The sequence below is a fragment of the Strix aluco genome, chromosome 2 (assembly GCF_031877795.1).
Source record: "Strix aluco isolate bStrAlu1 chromosome 2, bStrAlu1.hap1, whole genome shotgun sequence".
In the NCBI taxonomy this organism is placed as follows: domain Eukaryota; kingdom Metazoa; phylum Chordata; class Aves; order Strigiformes; family Strigidae; genus Strix; species Strix aluco.
The window spans coordinates 134,361,697-134,381,848 of NC_133932.1; the positions used below are offsets into that span (position 1 = coordinate 134,361,697).

General features: G+C 45.3%; 1 protein-coding gene across 2 annotated transcripts in view; it reads right to left on the minus strand.

Moving 5' to 3' along the window:
* Positions 1-20,152, minus strand: part of MYO7A (myosin VIIA) — a 102,912-nt gene that overhangs the window by 41,344 nt on the left and 41,416 nt on the right. The window contains exons 5-17 of one of the 2 annotated variants that reach the window (XM_074816444.1): positions 17,757-17,774; positions 14,500-14,684; positions 12,935-13,056; positions 10,888-11,030; positions 10,529-10,642; positions 9,566-9,719; positions 8,822-8,898; positions 7,794-7,913; positions 6,421-6,563; positions 5,844-6,054; positions 5,219-5,354; positions 4,697-4,803; positions 1,511-1,567 (exon numbers count right to left, since the gene is read on the minus strand). In XM_074816444.1, coding sequence (XP_074672545.1) covers positions 1,511-1,567; positions 4,697-4,803; positions 5,219-5,354; positions 5,844-6,054; positions 6,421-6,563; positions 7,794-7,913; positions 8,822-8,898; positions 9,566-9,719; positions 10,529-10,642; positions 10,888-11,030; positions 12,935-13,056; positions 14,500-14,684; positions 17,757-17,774 — 1,587 coding nt within the window. The remainder of the gene's footprint in view (positions 1-1,510; positions 1,568-4,696; positions 4,804-5,218; positions 5,355-5,843; positions 6,055-6,420; positions 6,564-7,793; positions 7,914-8,821; positions 8,899-9,565; positions 9,720-10,528; positions 10,643-10,887; positions 11,031-12,934; positions 13,057-14,499; positions 14,685-17,756; positions 17,775-20,152) is intronic. The other variant, XM_074816445.1, reaches the window with a different exon arrangement.

A 20,152-nucleotide genomic window follows, 5' to 3' on the forward strand; every position in this document is an offset into this window, starting at 1 on the left:
GGGACCACTGAAAGTTGAGGCCCCCTCACAGGAAGTTCTGCAGTGGCATACAGTGAAGAGACAGTCTCTCTCCTAAAGGCTGTGCAGTCTGAAAAGTGTCTTCCGATGCAAAGTTGACACAGGCTATGTGCTGAGTATCACTATATTGACCTACTCCCCTACTTTATAAAACTTACTGATATTGATATATTTGGAAAAATTTTTTGGCCTGGGTGTTCCACCCTTGCCTCAGTGCCTAACAAATACGATCAATTATTATTCATTAGAAAACCTACAACACATGAGGCTATATTATGAGAAGAACAACAGCAAAACTTATAGAAATAATCAGTATTATGCCTCCCATTTCCTTGTATCTCCTGTTGTTGTCTTCGGGGAAAAGACTGGTCTGGGTATTTCTGACAGATTTTGCACAATTCCCTCCTGGATTTAATTCCACCCTATCCTAACTCAGCAAGGATGGGTTTGTTTTTTTTTTTTTTTTCTTGGTGTGTGGCATTGCTACAAGTCTAGAGCAGGGCCCAATTTGATGTTGCAATTCAAACAATTTGCAATCATGATACGGAGGGGAAGGAGTCCAGCTCTAGAATGAATGACTTTGGGTCATCTTGGGTCAGATCCCCCTCATTGGAATTCCAAGTCCAAACATCCCGAGACACTGCAGAGGTAAGAAGGGTTGAAATTCAGCCCCATGCAAGGATTTGAATTCTGAAAATCAGGTCCATCTCTAACATGATCCTCTGGCTATCGAAAGATTGTCATGGAAATTTGAGCAGAGTCGCAAACTTAATGTCGCAAAACCTTCAGCACACAGTATGTTACCCTATGAGCAAATATCTATCAAGAAAGGTTTGGGAAATCATCAGAACCAGTCAGGAGATGAGATGGAACAGAAAAGACCTAAAAAAGGTGCCAAGAGCCTGTTTCGATGATCATAGCAAGGTTCAATATTAACTGTGTCTTTGAAGGCTTGAATCTGAAATCTCCCCTGAACAAGACCTAAAACCCCTCTGAGAATAATGGCATTTCCAAGTCACCCAGAAATGCAGTCTAAGAGTCTCTCTTTGCACATGAAGTATCAGCTTCCTGCCCCAAAAAGGCCAAAACAGGGCCTGATTTGCAGTTGCATGGAGGAATAATATCCCACTGAAACCAATGGTGGCACCATGATAAAAAACATACAAATCCCACAGATGGTCCATCTGAAGTTAATTAAAATTATTCAAATATTAGGAAAAAACCCCAAAACTTTGGCTCGGGCTGGTTCTGATTTTATCCAAACCAAATTCCCATTATTACAAAGCTTCTGAGTTGAATCCTAGAAACAAAAGATACAGTCATACTCCTTCATCTATTCAAATAGCTGTAAAAATGCTCACCGTCATATTGATCACTTGAAACGGATCCTCTATAGATAGTTCAGGAAGAGTAATAAACCGACAAAAGCAAAGCACAATCCTTGCCAAGGAGAGGTGAATATACAACAGAGGAACTCATGTATTCAGTTTACCTTTGGTGTGGGTGTGGGCGACTGGCCAAATGTGCTGGATGCATAGCCACAGAGAAACTACATGAAGCACAGGTGAAAAAAAACAAAACAAAACACAAACAGAGACAGAGAAGAGCAAATAGTGAAAAGAAGGAATAACTGAAATGGGAGCCTGATATTGTTAGTCTTGGAGGTCGAGCCATTAAAATATCTCACAAACAAAATGCATTCATTCTTAGATTTTTGTCTACTCCCCTCCTGGCTTTTCCCCTTCGTCTTCACGTTCACATCCCTGAAGCTGAGGGAACTGCTACCAGTGAGGTCTCGCCTCTTGGAAACAAGTCTTCTACATCTTTTAACCTCGCTTGTTATCCATCCAGTTTCAGTCACCTCTCTCTCACACATCCCTGCTCTCCTGTGACTGGTGCTCTCAATACACAGTGGTTGGGAAGATGCCAGGGAAAAACCAAATTTCCACAAAAATCTAAAGAAATCCCTCCCTTCCTCCTTAATTTTAATCCAAAAAATCAGATATTTTCTATAGAATTGAGATTTTTGCCAAGGGGAAAGACCCCAAATGTCTTATTGGTTTTTCCCTTGACCAGTTTCCATCCTCCACTGATCCTTCTACCTGTTCCTCGAGGAAGCAGCGCTGTCAGACCACTCCGGCTGATTGCTCAGAGGAACAGGGTACAATTCCCACTGAATCTATCATTTCACCTGGCACCACTCAAAGCAATGTTCCAATTCAGCAAACGCATACAGGTAGACCTCCTCTATGACAAGCATGCATAAATCAGGCTTCACAGCCCCATGTGCTCTAGCAAGTTCACCACGCAGGTTTTGTTGTGCACAAATATTAGGTTTTTCAAGGACCAAAGAGTTACTGTAATATTCAAATATACACTCTTGACTAGTTTTCAAACTTCTCTGATCTGTGGCTTTCTCAAAGATCCCATTTGAAAGACTGAATGTAAAGCAGATATGGACTTGCTTTTCACTGACTCACAAAATCCCACAAACTCGTTGATAAGCTCCTGAGGACCAAAGGGTGGAAGCTGTTGAGCAAAATGCCTCATTATTTGATTTAGCTCTTAGCTGAGCAGCCACTTGTCTCTTTTTAAGGGAAGATGTTAGATTTGATTGACCTGGCCTGAATGTCTCTGGAAGGTTTCTCCACAGATTGTCTCACTGATGCTCCGGGAAGGCGTGCACACTTCCAAGAAGAGCTTTTGCCCCAGCTCTTTGCTACGTGCAGTCAATTCCCATGACCCAGGCTCACCTGCACCTTCTTTTGGGGAATGTGCTTTAAGAAAGGGGCTGCAAACGTTCTTGAATTTTGGTGGAAAGCAATGGCAAAATCATCTCAGCCCCATGATGGATCCTGTTTGTCTGAGCAGTTTTGTTTGCATGGTGTTCAGGGGATCTGTGCTCTCCCAGTTCACACTAACATTGTGCACAATTAAGGGAGCTGGTACACAATGTTTGCTCCTCTTCCAGTTCCATGCCAGTCAGGTTACAAATCTCTCATTCAAAAAAAAAAAAAAAAGCAGAGATCATTAAAGTATCAAAGCACAGGGACCACCACTCAGAACAGATTCCCAAGATGTTTAATGGAACTATAAAAGAAAAGGTTTATTTTTTTAAGAAAAAAAGTGCTCTGATGCTTTAAAAGGTCTCAGTTCTCAGGTTCTGGACAACACCCAGGTGAAAATCTCAATTTTGCTGATGTGTACTTCCAGCATCTTTTAAAGATGCTTGGTAGGTGTCCCTGTGAAGAAATCTGCACAACTGTGTAAACCTGAGAGCTCCCTCTCATTGATTCCCCAGAGCGCATCTCTGCTCAAACAAGGAAGAAATCATTTCCAAGGTGAACTGCAAAGCTTGCACTGAAAATAAAAAGCAGTGAGGAATAAGCAATAAAAAGCAAAGTAAATGGCAACACTGATGCTAAGGGAGTTAGTGCCTAGTTCAGCAGGAGTATCCACACCTGGGGATAGCTCTGAACCCACCAGAAGTGTCATGCCAATTGGTAGCTTAATTGGGGCTGATAAATGTTATCCTCTTGTTCCTAATGAAGTCAAAAGGACATTGATCATTCATTTCAGCGGAAGCAAAACTGAGTGGCTAACGATTTTGAACAAGGCTTACAAAAGTGCCTGTAGCCTAGTTAAAAAAATTCTTAGGAATTTAAACATTTCTTTCCCTTAGCAGCTAAAGGAATTCAGCTCTTAAATCTGTTTGGCACTCCTGAAAGTCTCTAAGTCCCTTGGACCATCAGCGGCATTGGCTGGCATTTGGAAATAGGACTCCAACTTCTAAAAAACTTGGTTGCTTTGACAAATTTTATCCCCACACCATTTGCAGTCCCATGGCTTTGCCTAGGGAAACACTGGAGGATTTGGCCATGGCAACCTATCTGTGTAGACTTCCAGGTTCCTTAAGGTTGATATTTTAAAACAGTTTCTCCTTTAATTTTGGGAGCAGGGCTAATGATGTCTTAGTAGGGAGATGTAGATGTTCAACTTAAGAAAACATCATATATTTGTGTTATTAATGGTGAAATAGTCACTAATCTCAGTATTTAAGATGGCATCCTAGTAATAAATGCTCAAAGGGGGTGGGAGGAGTTAAAGCAATGACTGTGCCTTCCTCCAAAGCTTCAGTGCACATGGTCTTCTCCCACACCAAGCATGAAGCACATACCCTCCCAGAGGGCTGGGATGTGGAAAGGGGAGCTTTGAAGTTCAGCTTTCATACCTGGTGTCTTCTTTCTGCTGTCATAACAGTAAAACACAACTGTCCTGCTGTGGTGCTTAAAGGCTAGCCAGATTGTCCCTTCATTCTGCTCTGGTCTACAAGTATTTAGTTTTCACTTCTCACTCTATTATACACAGATCTAGACTACTCAGCTGGAGGAGCTAGCTCTTTCTCTCTCAGATTTCTACAGTCAAAAACCTTATTGTTCCTATCCCTACACAATTAGGAGGGGAGTACTCACAGCACAATATAATATTTGACAAACTGAATGCAGTGAACTGGGGGTGTGGAGGTACCCGTGACACCGCATTAACGCTTTCTGATGGTTGGCTCACACTAGCAGTTTTGAAACACCCCAAACAGCCTTAGAGCCACGTGACTCTTTGCAAATCTTCTGCCCCTTCCAGCAACATCCCCCTGTGAATAAAGGTCTCCCGCCTGCATTACCATTGCCACATCTGCTTGGAAGATCTGCTTGATGAACTTATTTTTTGAGGAATGCACCAGCTGAATGATGTCTCCATGCAGCGTGTCCCTGTTTTTCTCCAAGAAACCTAGAGGAATAATGGGACAACACATACAGAGATGACACAGTGCAACATGGCCAGGATGAGCCCTGCAAACAGCCTCTGGGTTGCTGACCTACTGGCTGTTCTTAGGGAGGTAATGGGGATAATGAGTGGGCAGAGATAAGGGGGACCAAGAGAAGGAAGACAAGGTGCATCTTGAGCCTGGATCAAAGATGCATGTGGTGCAAAGCACTGCAATTCTGTCATGGGCACAGCATGAATGAAACAACACCAAACTCTGCAGCTCATAGGCACTGCTGAAGGGCCAAGTCACTGCAGCCAGAGAAGGAGTACGCTGACACTACTATGGGCTACCATCTGCTCTGCTCCAATACAGCAGCAGTTCACCTTCCTCCGAGCATCCCCTCACACCTGCAGTGCCCCAGGAGCTGCCCCTTACCTTTTGTTTCGTAGTAAACAATTCCAGCAAAGTGGTTAATGCCAAACTGGGTTTCATAGTTATTCTTCGGAGGAATATAGTTGGTGTTAAGCTTGTGCTGGGAGTTCAGCTTGTGTAACATGGTGGCATCTGTACCCTGTGCATACAGGAAAAGATTTGACATTTAACCAGGGTTTGTTCCATTAAAATAATTTTCCAATCAACAGTGCATTTCTTTGTTGTCTTGGGTGACAATGTGTATTTATTTTGAGAAGAGATGTGTTGGAGAGGATATCTCAAGTGCAGAAATTAAAGAAATTGATTAAGTATCACTGGCATGTTTTGCTATATTTAAGATAGAGCTCCTAAGGGAGTATATTTAATATTATTTTCTCTTAAACTTTGTCAGAGGCTATTCCTGAGCCTCTTGCAGGCATGTTCTTCCATCAGAAATACTAACGTGTTTTAGGCATGGTTGTGGTACACACAGAAGAAAATGTGACAGAGCAATAAAAACTATGAATAGGCAACCCTCTGGTGAATGTGTGTCTGGGGCCAACAGACCTCTCAAAGGGTGCCAGCATGCAAGTACAAAGGAGGTAAAAAAAGGACAGTCATTGGCAGCAGGGCTGAGCCCAAAACACACCTTGGGGAACTTGCTCTCCTCATCAATGAGGGAGATGATGTTCATGGGCTTGATGGCAATCATGTCCAAGGCATCCTGGTTATCGGTGAACTCGATGTGCTGCCAGTTGATGTTCTCCAGGTTGTACTCCTCCTGCTCTAGTTTGAAGACATGGCGCACGAAGAACTGCTGCAAGTTTTCATTTGCAAAGTTAATGCAAAGCTGCTCAAAACTGTGGAGGGAAGGTCAAGGAGAGGACACATTAGATCCACCATAGTCTATCTTTCTCCATCTCTCTCCATGCTTGAAGCAATACTCTCAGATCATGTCAGCCACTCAGTAAGGTTGCTGTTGGCTGAGAATTTCCTTAGTGGTTCAGATAAACAGTTTTTCTCCCCCAAAACAATGTTATAGACTTTAGGAAATATGTTGTCTGCTGCAACATAATAGTGATTAGCTCTGATGATCTCTCATATAAAAAAAGGCTTGGCCCAGCCCAGTCCTGTTCATCTCAGGAGAGGTGAAAGGACTGCAAGACCTTGAGCTTGGGGTGGTGAGGGAGGGTTAAGACCTGGTCCTCCTTTTGCAGGTTCCATACCTGTTCACTGTGAAGTTCTCAAAGCCAAAGATGTCAAGGAGGCCGATGGATCTCCTGACACTTTTGAGTTCCTGGGAAGGAGGTCTGTAAATTGCAGCATTGATCTTCTCCACAATCCACACAAAAAGCCGCCCATAAATTCCCTGCAATATCCCAAAGATGGAGGTCACTAAGAGAGGTTAGCAGTCCACTCTGCTAATTTGTGGCACCACTTCGCTCGTGATGGCACAGGCTCCCCTAAAGTACGGCCAACAACTGGACAGTCCCTCTCCAACATTTATGCCAGCTCTTGGCATGGTTTAAAGCTTCAAAAGCTGTTATGTAGATCAAGGAAAACAGACCTGAAAGCCTAGATAAAAGATAACTGAAAGCAAAATCCCAGATTTGGATAGTCCTATATTTTTGCTTTATAGGCTTGCTGTAAAGGCAGACAGTCCTTTCCTTCATTTCTAAACATGTCTCTCTACAGATCAGAAGAGCCATGTTACACTGCTAGATAAGCCAAGGATGTCTCACCTGGACAAGGTGCTGACTTAAATGTTGCAGCACTGGCTGACCAGTCTGCTGATTTAATGAAGCAGCTATTGTTGCTTCAGTAATTCCAGAATTCTATGTTTTACAGTGTTATTAATTTCTTTTGTATAAGCTACAGCAGTGCTACCAGGAGGGGAGCCTGATCCAAAGGCCCACCACCAGTGGAGAAATCACTGTCTGGATTTGCAGACTAGTTAGGTATCAAACCAGCTAGGTTGATCTACCAGTTCCCCACAGAGTGGGGGGCCCAGGTTGGCCAAAGTATACCACTGATGCTTGATTTTCAACTTTACATGGGGCTGCAAACAACACATCAGTGATGCACACCCACCCTGTCAACTTTCATCACCCCAAAGCCTCAGGTGGTACTCTTAAGTGCTCTGATGGCTGCTGAACTGCCCTATCCCTTTTCCTGTGATGTTTGGCTTTATGTACTGCTGCAGACATGCCCAAATCCTGAAATTCAGGTGTGGGTGTTAGAGGTGTTCTGATTTATAGCAGCTGAGGATCTAGCCCTGGGGCTTAAGCTGGAATGTTTTCTTGAAGTTGAGGTGAAGTCATTTTAGTAATGCTGGCTCCTTCTATAGGTCACCTTTGAGTATAGACAGTCTCAAGTCCAGACTGCAAATCCCCTGAAGACCAGCCAGGTTCTCTAGACTCTTTCCACCTCAACTCTTTGTACATCTCAGTGGGAACACAATTTCAAGGCCATCTGCTGATCTGAGTTCACATAAGCACCAAGTAAGACATCTCTCCTGTGCAGCTGATGCTCTCATCTCAAAAGTGTCAGATTTCTTCAGCTTATGAACAGGAACAGAAGGGAATGCCCTAACACTTACCTTTACAAAAGCATCCCTCACATCCAGTGCTTGCTCCATGCTGAGAGGAGTGGAGACAGTCTCACCCCTGGTGATTATAGTCCGGCTGGTAAGGCAGTTCATCACGTCCTGAGGGTCAACCTGGCAAAGACACCACCAAACACAGCTGCTGACTATAACACAAAGTGTCCTTACAGAGGCCTGGGCTACTGGCCTGAACGTGCATGGCCAGGGGGGAACAGTGCAGCCCCCCATAGCTGGAGGTAAGTGACTTTTCTTAGCTGTACAGGGCAAATATCTCAAATGATGTCACAGGCATTTTCAGAGAAAGTAATTAACGCTTTTATACACTGTTTTAGTATGGAAAGTGTTCTTGTGATTTAGTGTGAGATGTCAAGAAACGTGGGGAGAGAAGATGAAAAAGCAAAGCTGTATCCTACCAGCATGAATGGAGCTTTGGATCCCCTTAACCCTTTGTCATACTTCTGAGATCAAAACAGAGAAATGTCCACCCCCTAAAGTACATGAAAACAGCCTGCAGACAGCTGTGGATCACACTCTGGGATCTGCAGTGCCTATGGAGATGAGATGGTGTCCCTGAGGGAGCCCTGTTACCTGCTGGGGAGGCCACTGAAGAATGCTCCAGCCACTGCATGGATGGTTTGGGTGAGAGTCATCTCACCTCACTTCAGATACACACAGTACAAGTGACATCTCTGTCTCAGCTACTGTAATAAACTCTCTTTACATCAATGAGGGAAACACTCTATTTTAGGGACTGAGGTATTGTGGATGTCCTTTTTAGGGTGATGTGCCACCAAAGTGTCTGTTTCTCTCTGCTGGTGTGAAGGGGAGCTCAGATACCCGGCTCAGATGGAGATATCCACCTTCACGCTGCCAGTGCAGGGCAAGATATGGCTTACCCGGGCCTCTCCATCCTTCTAGAGCTGGTGGTGCAAGGAGAGCCTGGCTCAGATGAAGCTTTGCTGCAATACTGGGAATATAGGAACAAGCCAGAAAGGGGACAGCAGCACCGCAGAGCCACTGACCTCCAGCAATGATGCCGCAGTGATTAGTGATGCCGACTGAACAACCTCGCAGGCATCCAGGTTGTCATAGGTCCGAGCTGGGGGAAGAAAGGCAGAGGGAAAGCCGTCAGTGAGGGACATGGCTCTGCAGAAGGTGGATGAGGGTGAGGAGAAGGGTCTTTCTCCACTGCCTCTGTGTGATGGCCAGGCAAAATCTGGCCATCAGAAGGGACAGAAAAGTTCATGTGGCTGCTGGAGTCCTGCTGCTGTCTGCAAGGGACCTGTACTCTGCTCTGCCAGCCACCCTAAATGACTGATGGGGTAAAAACATTTCTAGCATTTAAGAGCTTTAGGCTTCTGTCTTCCAAAGAGGCTTTTAAATTGCCATGTCATTTCTGACAGCAGGGCGGTTTGGTACCTTTACAAAGGCATATTCAATCACACAGGCACTTGTCAAACACTCCATTAGTCTCTCCTTGCAAAACATGAGTCTACTGAATGGCTTGTGGCCATATTCAACCTCCCTAAATTCAGGAAAGTGGATGTCACTGAGCATACTGGAGTCTGGCAGCCCTACAGAGTGGGCAGTGGACTTATTCCTCCTTTCTTGTCCTTACACTCCACAATAAGCACCGGAGTCCCTGGCATGGCACCATGGCAGGTAGTCTGGATACAGCCCTCCGTCCCTGAGCTTGGGTCCCTCTCACCACACAGAATAAGGAACAGAAGTGCGATGGGCCACGTCCCTGTATTTTGTCCTTTTACCTTCATACTGCAGGTTCCCCATGTGCAGGATGGCTGCCAGCAGCTTGGAGATCTCCCAGTTCTCCGTGTCGGTGAACATTAGGACCTTCATTGCAGAGCGGATGTTGGCGTACTCCTTGCTGTCATCTCTGCCATCGCAGGTTGTGCAGTTACCCTGGGGAGGCGAAGAGGTTGCACAGTGCATGGGGTAAGGCAGAGAGTGTCTGGCAAGGATGGGTGTAACCCCAAGCTATGCAGGGCTTCCCCCTAAATGAGCAAATGTTTTGTTTAAGGGATGAATAAGCAAAAGATGATGTTAAACCTGTGGATCTGGCTCTGCCCTTTGGTGTATACCATGATTCAGTGCTCAGCTTTGTGACCTGCACTTACCCTGCTGTCCCCAGCTACCCTGTGTCTGCTGCAATCAGCAGAGGAGAAAAAGCTCCCTGAGGTAGGGATACAGAGCGAGAAGGAAACATGCTGGAGGCTCCCACTGATCCAGATAAAAAGCTGGCTCCCAGCCTATTGATGATGGGCCAGCCTTAATTACACCTGCTTCTACCAGCTCTTCTGGATTGCAACACTGGGAATGGGGCTGGAGATTGTCAGACACATGGAGCAGAGACAGCTCAGCACCGTATGCTACTGAAAATGCGCCACCCAGCCATGCATGTCTCCTCGTCCATCGCTGCTGCAAGAGCATCACGTCATATCCAACACCCTGGTTATTTCCAGACAAGTGGCCTGGGCACCAAACACTAAAACCATCCATGCATATGTTCTGCTCCACAGGAAGAGTGGAAATAACCTGGTCTATACACAGGGGATAAGGGTTTACACCAAGACTGTGAGGTTTGTGGTGGTGGGACAAACCCCATGGCTAAGACTCAGTGCTGTGGAGAAAGCAGCTCTCACTTCTCTCTCCCTTGCTAAGAAGTTTTCACCACATCACCTCACCAAACCTCTGCTTCGCTGCACTCTCACCATCGCAAGGTAGATGTAGTCTGTGGCTTTCCCAAGACCCAGCTTCTTCTTCTGCTCCATCGTCATTCCTCTCAGCATGCAGTAAAACACGTGGTAATTCCTCTCGTCCTGGGCCTGCAACAGAAGAGCAAGCGTCAGGTCTGCGAGTCACCATCCCTGGATGTGTTTAAGGGTCGTTTAGATGAGATGCTGGGGGATATGGTGTAGGGGAGAACTTTGTAGAGTAGGGCTGATGGTTGGACTCGATGATCCAAAGGGTCTTTTCCAACCTGAACGATTCTATGATTCTATGAGAACAGCACTGCAAAGGTCAACTGATGGAGTGCCAGCTCCAACGCCTTGCAGATATATCGCCTCACCTGCCTGCAGACCCGGGACTTCTCCAGCAGGTACTGCTCAATCTTTGCCCCCTCGATGGCTCCCCTTTTGTTGAAGTGGATGTCGATGTACTTCCCAAATCGGCTGGAGTTGTCATTACGAATGGTCTTTGCATTCCCGAAAGCTGCGGGGAGGAATTGCAGTGGATCAGAGAGGACCTGACACAGGGACAATCATGGATCTGGTCTCATAGGCAAAAAAAAATAATCGGAAGAGCAAGGCTGAGAGGGTAAAAAGCATCCCCAAAGCCTTTCCCTTAAGTTTGGCTGGCTCGATTTCATCTCAGTGTGGGGAAACAGGATATACTGCAGATGACTGTCCTTGGAAATACAGAGAGGAGCAACAGAGAAGGAGGTATGGGAACAGGGTGACCTTATCCAGGAAGAAGGGCTATGACAGCAGGGTTTTGGCAGCAGCTGATGAAACACAAGAGCATTGAGCAAGGCCAGCAGAAGGATGCTGCAGTGCGTGAGTGGTGTGCTGCGCGGGAAATGACAGAGCTGCTGGTGAATGATTTGGTGATTGAGATTTGCTGAGTGATTTGGTGACTGAGAGGGAAAGAAAAGAGCTCATCCTTCAGGGAGATACAGAGGATTAACTCAACTTCCAGAGGGAGACTTCTCCCTGCAGACAGACTATGTGCAGAGAAAGGTACCCATGTCCATCCTCTGTGTGGGTGTTCACTGCTGGCATGAGCGCCCTGTCCAGCATGACCTGGAATTTATGCTCCAGGATTGCTGGTGGGTGGTGGACATGCATCTGAAATACAGAACCTCTCTTCCCCTCCATCCTAGCAGTGATGAAGTGCATGTTCAAAAACACGCTGTGTGCATGCCATGCACCACAATGCTTTACAACGCCAGTGGTCAGGCAGCCCCACAGTGCCCTGAGAGCCTCGTTGCATCTTCATGCCACGACCGAAGGAAGCTCCAACGGAGCACGGAGAAGGAAAGCTCAGCCAGTGACTTTCTTGTCTGCTCTGCTAACATTATGCATGGAAAGCAGTTAGGATATTCACATTTCTGTTGATTGTTAGGGAGCTATTTCCCAAGCAAAATACTGCTCTCTGTGAGTAGTGGGAGAGGTAAAAATGTTCTTTAAGGAAAATGCCACTTTTCTGCATAAGTGTAAAAGGTCCATCTGCCATCACTTTGTGGCCAGAGGGTCAGATCACCTATTTAATTTAAAGACAACCAATTAAAACAGTGGGGCTGATCACAGTATCAGCTTGCCAATGAACCTATTAAGGCCACGAGTTGATTCTGGTTATCTGGTTCTTTCTTGAGCTGCCTTTTTCTTTTTCTGCATTCTGCTGCCAATCACTGATCTTGGAAGGAAAAGGTGAGAATTGTTATTGTGCACTGCCAGCACAAGGGGTTTAGTCTGTGAAGCTCTGGTCAAATTAACCTCATGTTCTGCTGAACCAGCAAATAGGGATAGGATTTTTGCAACCATGGTCAAATAACACAAAAAATCAGTTACTCGAATGTAGCATTTACAGGATATTGGTGCTCTGCATACAGTTATAATTGCAACACTGGAAGAGGTGGTGAGATTTTTCAAAAGAGCTTTGCATATTTGGTGATCAGCATTTTTGAAATCCCAGACTACACAGAGAATTAAGTAAAATTCTGTTATGAAATTCTGGGGAAAAAAGTACTGATTTAAGTGAAAAAACACATTTTTCAATTTTAAGTGAATAAAGCAATTGAAAAGTTTTTCAGGTCAGCTGAAATGTTTTGCTTTCAATAGCTGTCAAAAATATTAATAGAAAATTTGAGAGCCCAAATCAGAGAATATTAGTCTTGTGAAAAATAAATTAATATGGAAAGAAACTGAATATGTTGTTTAACAAATGTTTACACCATTGCTTTTGGTTTTTTGTTTTTTTTTTTTTAATTTTGTCACCTTTTGAAACTCAAAATGCAACAGAAGTGACTTACATTTGGCTATATTTTGTGCTTCCTGAATCTGATTTTTGGGTTTTTTTGGCCAGCAAAAAAATGCCTCCATTGTCTGAGGCCTCACCTTCCAAAATGGGATTTGCTTCCAGGACCTGTTGCTCAATCCAGGAGTGCTGACCGCTGATTGCTGCCAGGAACTGCAGAATCAGTTTTGTGCTTTCTGTCTTCCCTGCTCCAGATTCACCACTGCAAAGACAACAGGAATCGAGGTCAGTGAAAGCCCTGCTGCATCCCTGACAATGTCTCTCTCTCTGTCTGCAAAGGGACTGCTGTCTCTGCATCTTCTGTTAGCACAGGTAGGATGAGGCCACTAAGGATGGGATTCCAGCATCCCAAGGACTGGTGGTCGGATGAATGGTAGGACACAGTACCAGACATCTTCCACTCAAGATACAGATTTGCTTTACAGTCCGTTTGGCCCAAGCTGTTGCTTGGGTTTGGGTTTCTCCAGCAAATACCATCATTCCATCAGCACTAAGGAGGTCATGAAGCACTTGTAGACAGTGCTTTTCCAGGTATGATCACCAGCCCATGAACCAGTCCAGGGGCTAGCTGGTCCTGTGGAGTGTTTTCATCACCAGTCTTGAGCTGCAAAAATGCTCTAGAAGGCAGACTCTGAAATACTGCCTTTTAGTGGCAGGCACTTTCACAGGTCCCCTCGGCTTGTCCTACCAAGGGGCAGGTAGGAGAGGAGAAAATCAAGAGGCAGGAAGCAAGAGTAACTCCTCAGAGCTTTCTCTCCACTGAAAGATAACTTCTGTTATCTTGTGTTGGTACAAGAGGAAGGGCTGGGCAGAAATCCCTTGGTGTGAGTCTATGGCCTGTCTCATATATGGGGTAGCTGATATAAGCGATTGAAATGGACCTTCCTGGTGTTCAGCAACCAGCCCTGGCCCCACTGCCAAATTACCTTGCTGGCCACGAGGACACTGCATCACACCCGGCCTTGGCTCTTCTCTGAGCCCCATATGATGCTTTTTAGCCCTGCAAAGTAACCATTACTGCGTGGCCTTTTCAGTCCCACGTATCTGAAATATTGTGCACAGGATGCTCCAGAGTTGGGTTTAAGGCATGCCTTGGAGGGAGATGGTGCCCCGAAAGCACAAAGACTGCCTGAGGGTTCAGAACTTGATAGGATAGTGTTGGAGAGCTGAGGGAACCCAATCTGATTCATACTACCATTTGGGACAGATGCTGGGGTGAACTACACCCATAAGTGTGGACAGACATTTCTTGGTGCCCAAGGCTGACCAGTCCAGAGCAGAGCCATGCAGGGAGACACCAGTTCGGCAGTGTGAACAACCACATATCCAGTGGTCAAGCTTGTCCCTGGCCCTTCCTTGTGCAGAATGTATAGATCTTTGCATATTTGATTTCTGTAGGAGTACTGAGTTTAAATTTAAAAGGGGAGGTTAAAGATGATTATGAGATCTATGGGGTTGTAGGGTAAGTACCAAAGGATCAAGAAAGCATTTTTACTAGGAACAGTGACTGAAATCAGAGACCACCTCTGCACTGGAAATGTGTGGATGGAAGATCTAATAGGTCATTCAAATTTCTGATTCTATTTGATAAGATGCTCAGCATCCATTTTCAGGATACGGCCCATTTGGAAATTCACCAACTCACCTTATGATACAGCACTGGTCCTTGTTGTTGCGCTGCATGTTGAAGTAGCAGTTGTCAGCAATTGCGAAGATGTGTGGTGGCATCTCACCAATCTTTTTGTTGGTGTACAGGCGTATCTGCTCAGGTGAGTAGATGGGTAGGAGCTGGTAGGGGTTTACTGCCACCAGTATTGAACCAGTGTATGTCTGGAGGAGAAGCACATAATGGTTTATGGGGACAATGAGATGTAGCTGAGAGGCTTTGGCAGCTTGGATGGAGTGTGGAGGCCAGGAAAATGAAAGTTTTTCAAAAGCTGGATGAAAGATGATGTTCATGTCAAAGATGCTTGCAGGGTGGAGCCTGGAGCAAAATTGGAACAGAAGTCCCAAACTTTCTAAATCAGTTCATACTCAGCCCTGCTCATGCACAGCATGGATCCAAGCCTTAGTTCATATTTTGGATGCTCCTCAGTTAAGATTCAGAATTTCAAATCAAGCTCATATTTGCAAAAATAACACCAGAACCAGCACATATCAACACATACCTATTGCACTGCACAAATGATGAGAAACCAGAGAGGAAAGAAACCTGAAGACCATTGCTGTATCTCAAAGCAGGACCAGCTGGATCCAAACCATTCCTGACAGATGTCTGTCTAACCTGTTTTTATAAATCTACAACAGAGGCGCTAAGCCTCCCTCTGCAATGCGTTCTTCTCTACCATTTTTGCTGTTTAAACCTTGTCCTGTGCACATGGATATGGCCCACAGAGTCCTAACATACTCCTTCTCAGCTCTTTCTGAAATTTTGGAAATAGCCTTTGGTCCATCCTCTGCTCTCCATGGCACTCGAATGAGCAAAGCTGTCCTGGGCTTTGGGCAGCAGACCTCTTTGTAGTGTCTTGCTCTTTCATTTCAGCCCTTCCGGGAGCTGTTTCTCTCAAACCTCTCACCAAAGGACTCATGACCTTTCTCATCTTGCTCAGATGCAGCTCTGAGGTTAGGAGGTTTGGCCACATACCAAGCTCAAAGCAGAGAATAAGGATCTCCTTACCCTACTTCAGCTGTCTGAAAGTCAGTGTCTAGAGCAAGTGAGTCAACAGGGCTCCATCTCGGGCTAACCAAGGGTTGTGAGAGGAAGGCTACTTGCACTCCATGACTTCAAAGGAGCCAAGTCACCTTCTCTAGGTTAACTCTTGGAAACTAAAGTTACAAGATTAGTGTCACCTTTCTTTCCTGGTGGGACCAGCTGCAAAAGTGCCCCCTCTGCTGCATATATTCTTTCCAGGAAAAAAAAAATAATTTCAATGTAAAAATAATCCTTATAGGTTTTTATCTGTGTGGCCTAAAACCAACAATAAGCCTTTGGGACAAAGCAGCAAAGTGGCACAGGCAAGGATGCTTGTGAAACAAGAAGAAAATCTCTCTGTGCTCTGCTGGCTGCTCCTCTTTTTGTGCGCATTGCAAACTGGCGGATTGCAAACAAGTCTGAGCTGTTCCCCATTTCTGAAGGCAGCAAAATAACTACCACTGTTGGTGAGAGGAGTGGAAAGGGAGACTTGGAGACACAAGCCCTAGGTCGAGTTTATCCCATCAAGCCCAGTATCCCTCAATCATGGTGTAAAGGGCTTAATTGGAGTGAGATGATAATTTGTTTGCCACCATCTACACACCACTTCCCACCAGCTCAGGATTCCTGAAAGGCAGCCAGTAGGTGGCAATTGTGTCCTATAGCAGGGATGCTGAAAGCCCTTAGGGACTCCTCACTTTCTAGCCTCATAGCCAACATCAGAGAGCAACTTTCTGCTCAGTCCCAGGTGAGGTCTGACTTTACAGTGGTAACTGAGAAAGGATACGATAGTCTTCCCTGTAATAGGGGGTTATGTGCCAGTAAAGGAAAAAAGATCTTTATGCTCAAGAATAAAGTTGTTACAAATCCAAAGGTTAGAAATTGGCTGTGAAAAGATGCAGACTGGATGTTAGAAGAAGGCATTGAAATAAGGGAACAAAGATGTTCCAGAGCAGCCTTCCAAAGGGACAGGGCAGGTAAGCTTAGTGCTCACAGAAGGAGTGAGCTCAATTTCTGAATGGAATTATGTCACCAAGATCCCCAGGGAACCCCAAGACTCCTTCCAGTCCTGGGTGAGATACTTAGAAGACTGTTTTCCTCTTCACACTTTATTACCAGGTTAATTTTAGCGACATTTCTAATCTTCCTTGAGCCTCTTTCTGAAAAGACTGGCTCTTTGCAGAGATCTCTGAAATCCCTGCGTTTCAGTCACATTGGTCTGCCCTGCCCTGCCCAAATGCAGCCAGCAAGACTTTGAAAGGAGTTAACCATTAGTTGCAGGAATGTTTTCTGGATGCTCTTACTGACCCTTCCCTTGTGATCCACAAAATGCCTCATCAGCATGAACTCTTGTACTATTGCTTGTTTTTGTAGGTCATTCCTAGTTGATAAATACTCACAATTTGACCAATCCTCACAGCTTACGGCATGCAAAACTTTGTCCACTTTGATGATGAGGGGGCCAAAGGGTACCTCCAAGGAAATATCTCTCTGGTTTCTATTGCTGGGTGAAGGCAAAGCCCTCCTGTCTTGGGAAAATAAAGGTTTACTAATAGCCAAGGACTCTGCCATAGCTGACCACAGGAATCACATCTCTGTGCAAATTCATTACTGCCTGCATGACCTACATTTTAATTAGCTCCAAACAAATCCTTTCTGAGCCTGCTCCCCTCACTACCCAGAATGCCATGACTGACTTCATCTGGATTTTTATGGGGTTAAAGCTCTACCAAACATTACTGCATTTTGGCACCCCTTAAAGAGAAGCAGCAGGCATTGCTTTCGTCTCCTAATAAAGAGATTTAACCTTACTGATGAGTCCCAACTCCCCACCAGACACTCTAGCTACCCAGTATAGTTTCTCTCAGTGCATGCAAGACAAATCATGGGCAACAAGCCCTTGTTGAAGTTTTTGTCATTTTGCTGCAGAAGTTTCTTTTCTTTCCTTCAAGTTGAGGTCATTACTGAGAAGCACTTACAGCTTTAACCACATTCACAGGTTGGGGACTTCCCAGCTCTGGGAAGGTGTCACCACTTCACCATGAAGACCAAGCTCTGCAGCAAAGGGGATGATGCTCTCAGTGCATTTGTGAAGCAGCAGCAGTGGCGGTGCAAAGTAAATGGGAATGCCACAATGGTGAACAGAAACAAGTGATCTAGTGGAAGGCATGACAGCGATTGCAAATGACAGCGCCAAGAGTCATACTTACCCTCCCGCCGCAGTTTGTCTTACAAGTAAAATGTGAGGGAGGAGAAAAAGGAAAATTATATTTTATTAGACCAGAATTACACCCTCCACAAAGCTAAGGAGATGAGGAAACAAGAGAGTCTGAAGTCCAATTGGAAAAGTCACCCTTTACTCAGCAGGCTCAGAAATTCTTTCAAACAGTGAAGGTAAAGTCACACTGAGCTTCACCATCTTTAAGACAGAGTAAATTATACCCCAGAAAAAAACACCTCAGGGGAGTGGGTATCCCCTACCCACATGGCATCCACGTGGCAAAACTTCCATCAGTATTTACCACATTTGACACAAATCTGCTCCTCCTAGTGCCACCACCCTTAAAAGATGAGATCTAAAGTTGGGTTCCTGAGCCTTCAACAACACGTGTAGACAGAAGTGGTTTACGTGCCCCCTCTATCAAGCTATGCACTCTATGTCATTCTGAGAGTGTCATTTTGATTTTGAGGTTGCACTAATTGCTGTATTGTGCCCAGGATCGTGGGCTGCCACTCCAAAGCCATTAGTGGTGTGGAGCAATCAAGACACAGTAACCTGGAACCTCTGTGATGCAAATCCCTTTGTGGGATGTGGCCATCCCTTATGCAGTAGCTCTGTAGGACACATGACTCTGTCACACAGAGAAACCACATGGTTACTGAGTCACTTCAGCCCAAACCACCACCCATGGTCACCTCCAGGTTAGAAGCTGACCTTTGCATTAGCCCTTATTAGTATGATGCTGCCAAACAGCTCTCTGTCCAGTGCTCATTTGTGTTCCTAATCTCCCTGGATGCCTGTGAATAGCTTGGTGAGGGAACTCAGATGCAGAACTTTACTGAAGGAGCTGGTTTTAGTCACGGGCAATCTGATATTGTACACATGAAACCTTATCTGAGGACCTCTGTTCTCTTAGTGAGGCAAGGTTCTTGCCTGATGACACAGGGACCCTGGGAGACACACATGGACACTACTGAAAAAATATCCAACATATTCCCAACTTTCTCACAGAGCAAGAGAGAGCTGCAGGAATCCACTTGGTACCGCTGCAGGGTGCCCACAAGCATGAGAAAAAGGGGTAATGCTCAATGGATAAATACATGTTCCCTAAATTAGCCAATGAGCCACAAATTACTGGCCATCGTCTGCACTTCTTGGGTGGCATTCAGGATGCTTGAATTTAGCTGTCCATATGAGTACTACATCTAACCTTGAAGACAGAGGTGCTCTAAACTGGAGGAGGTTGAACTGTAGACCTTCAACATGAACTTTCCTTCCAACATAATCTCTTCTACGATACCCAAGCTCCAGCCAGCTCTAAAGCAATCACCTCATCTGGCAGGCACCCAAGTTTGCACAACTGAAAGGTGGTCTTGGCTCTGGTGGTTCTATTGGTATCTCTGGTGACTGCCCTGGGTGCTTAGTGCACATGCAAACACCACCTCAAGTATGAACTTAGCCTGCTAACTTTTGCTAGTTTAGCATTATAATGGCTGTGGCTCCTTGAAGAGAGCTCCAGTGAGTAACTCAGTTCATCTAACATGTGAATAACTTCCTGGTCATGCATTTTTTTCTAAACTGACAATACAGGGGACCTAGACATCATGCACAACAAATAAGGTGCCTTGGTGAGAGATGAATATGGGTGTCTCTGTTCTCCTCCAAGCTTTTGGAAATTAGGGGTGCCTTTTCAGCAGAAATATACCCTTCCTCTTGAAATCCATCTCTGAAAGAAGTGATGGGTATCTTCCAGAGTTGGGGTCAGGGGGCTGTCAAGAGTATGAACAGTCTGTGTAACAGACTGGTGCGTCCTCCATCACTGCCCAGCTCTAATCCAAAACCATCCTGCCAAAAGGCACTGGACAAAATGCAGAACAAGCAGACTTGACAGATAAAATCCTGCATATGGTCTGTTAGCTTATGCTATCTGGGAGGTCAGACTGTACTGCAATTCCCTCTGGCCTGAAAATCTAGCAGTCTCTAGAACCTTTTAAAAATTAGATTCCCAGTTGGCTTTGAAAAGGCCTTCAAAGGCACAGCAGGCACTTACCTGAGTATCTGAAAACTGTAAGATTTGAGAGGAATACCAAATTTTCCATATGTGCACAGGCTGTTTGAGTGCATTAGCTGTGGCAAACACACAAACACACACTCTGCACTTTTGCCCCAAGAATGTGCACCAGCCTACACAGCATATAGCACACTGATAAAACCAGCACAGGCACCTGAATGTTGACTCTTGTCCTGCTGGGGAGGTGGCCTTTGTGATGCTGTTGTAGAAAAGTGATGCAGTTCTGGCTGGCTCCCTGTAAAACCTTCAATTTCTGAATGTCTGGTTGGGTTGGTAAGGCTGCACTGGGTCCGCTGGGCATGAAATGAGTGAGC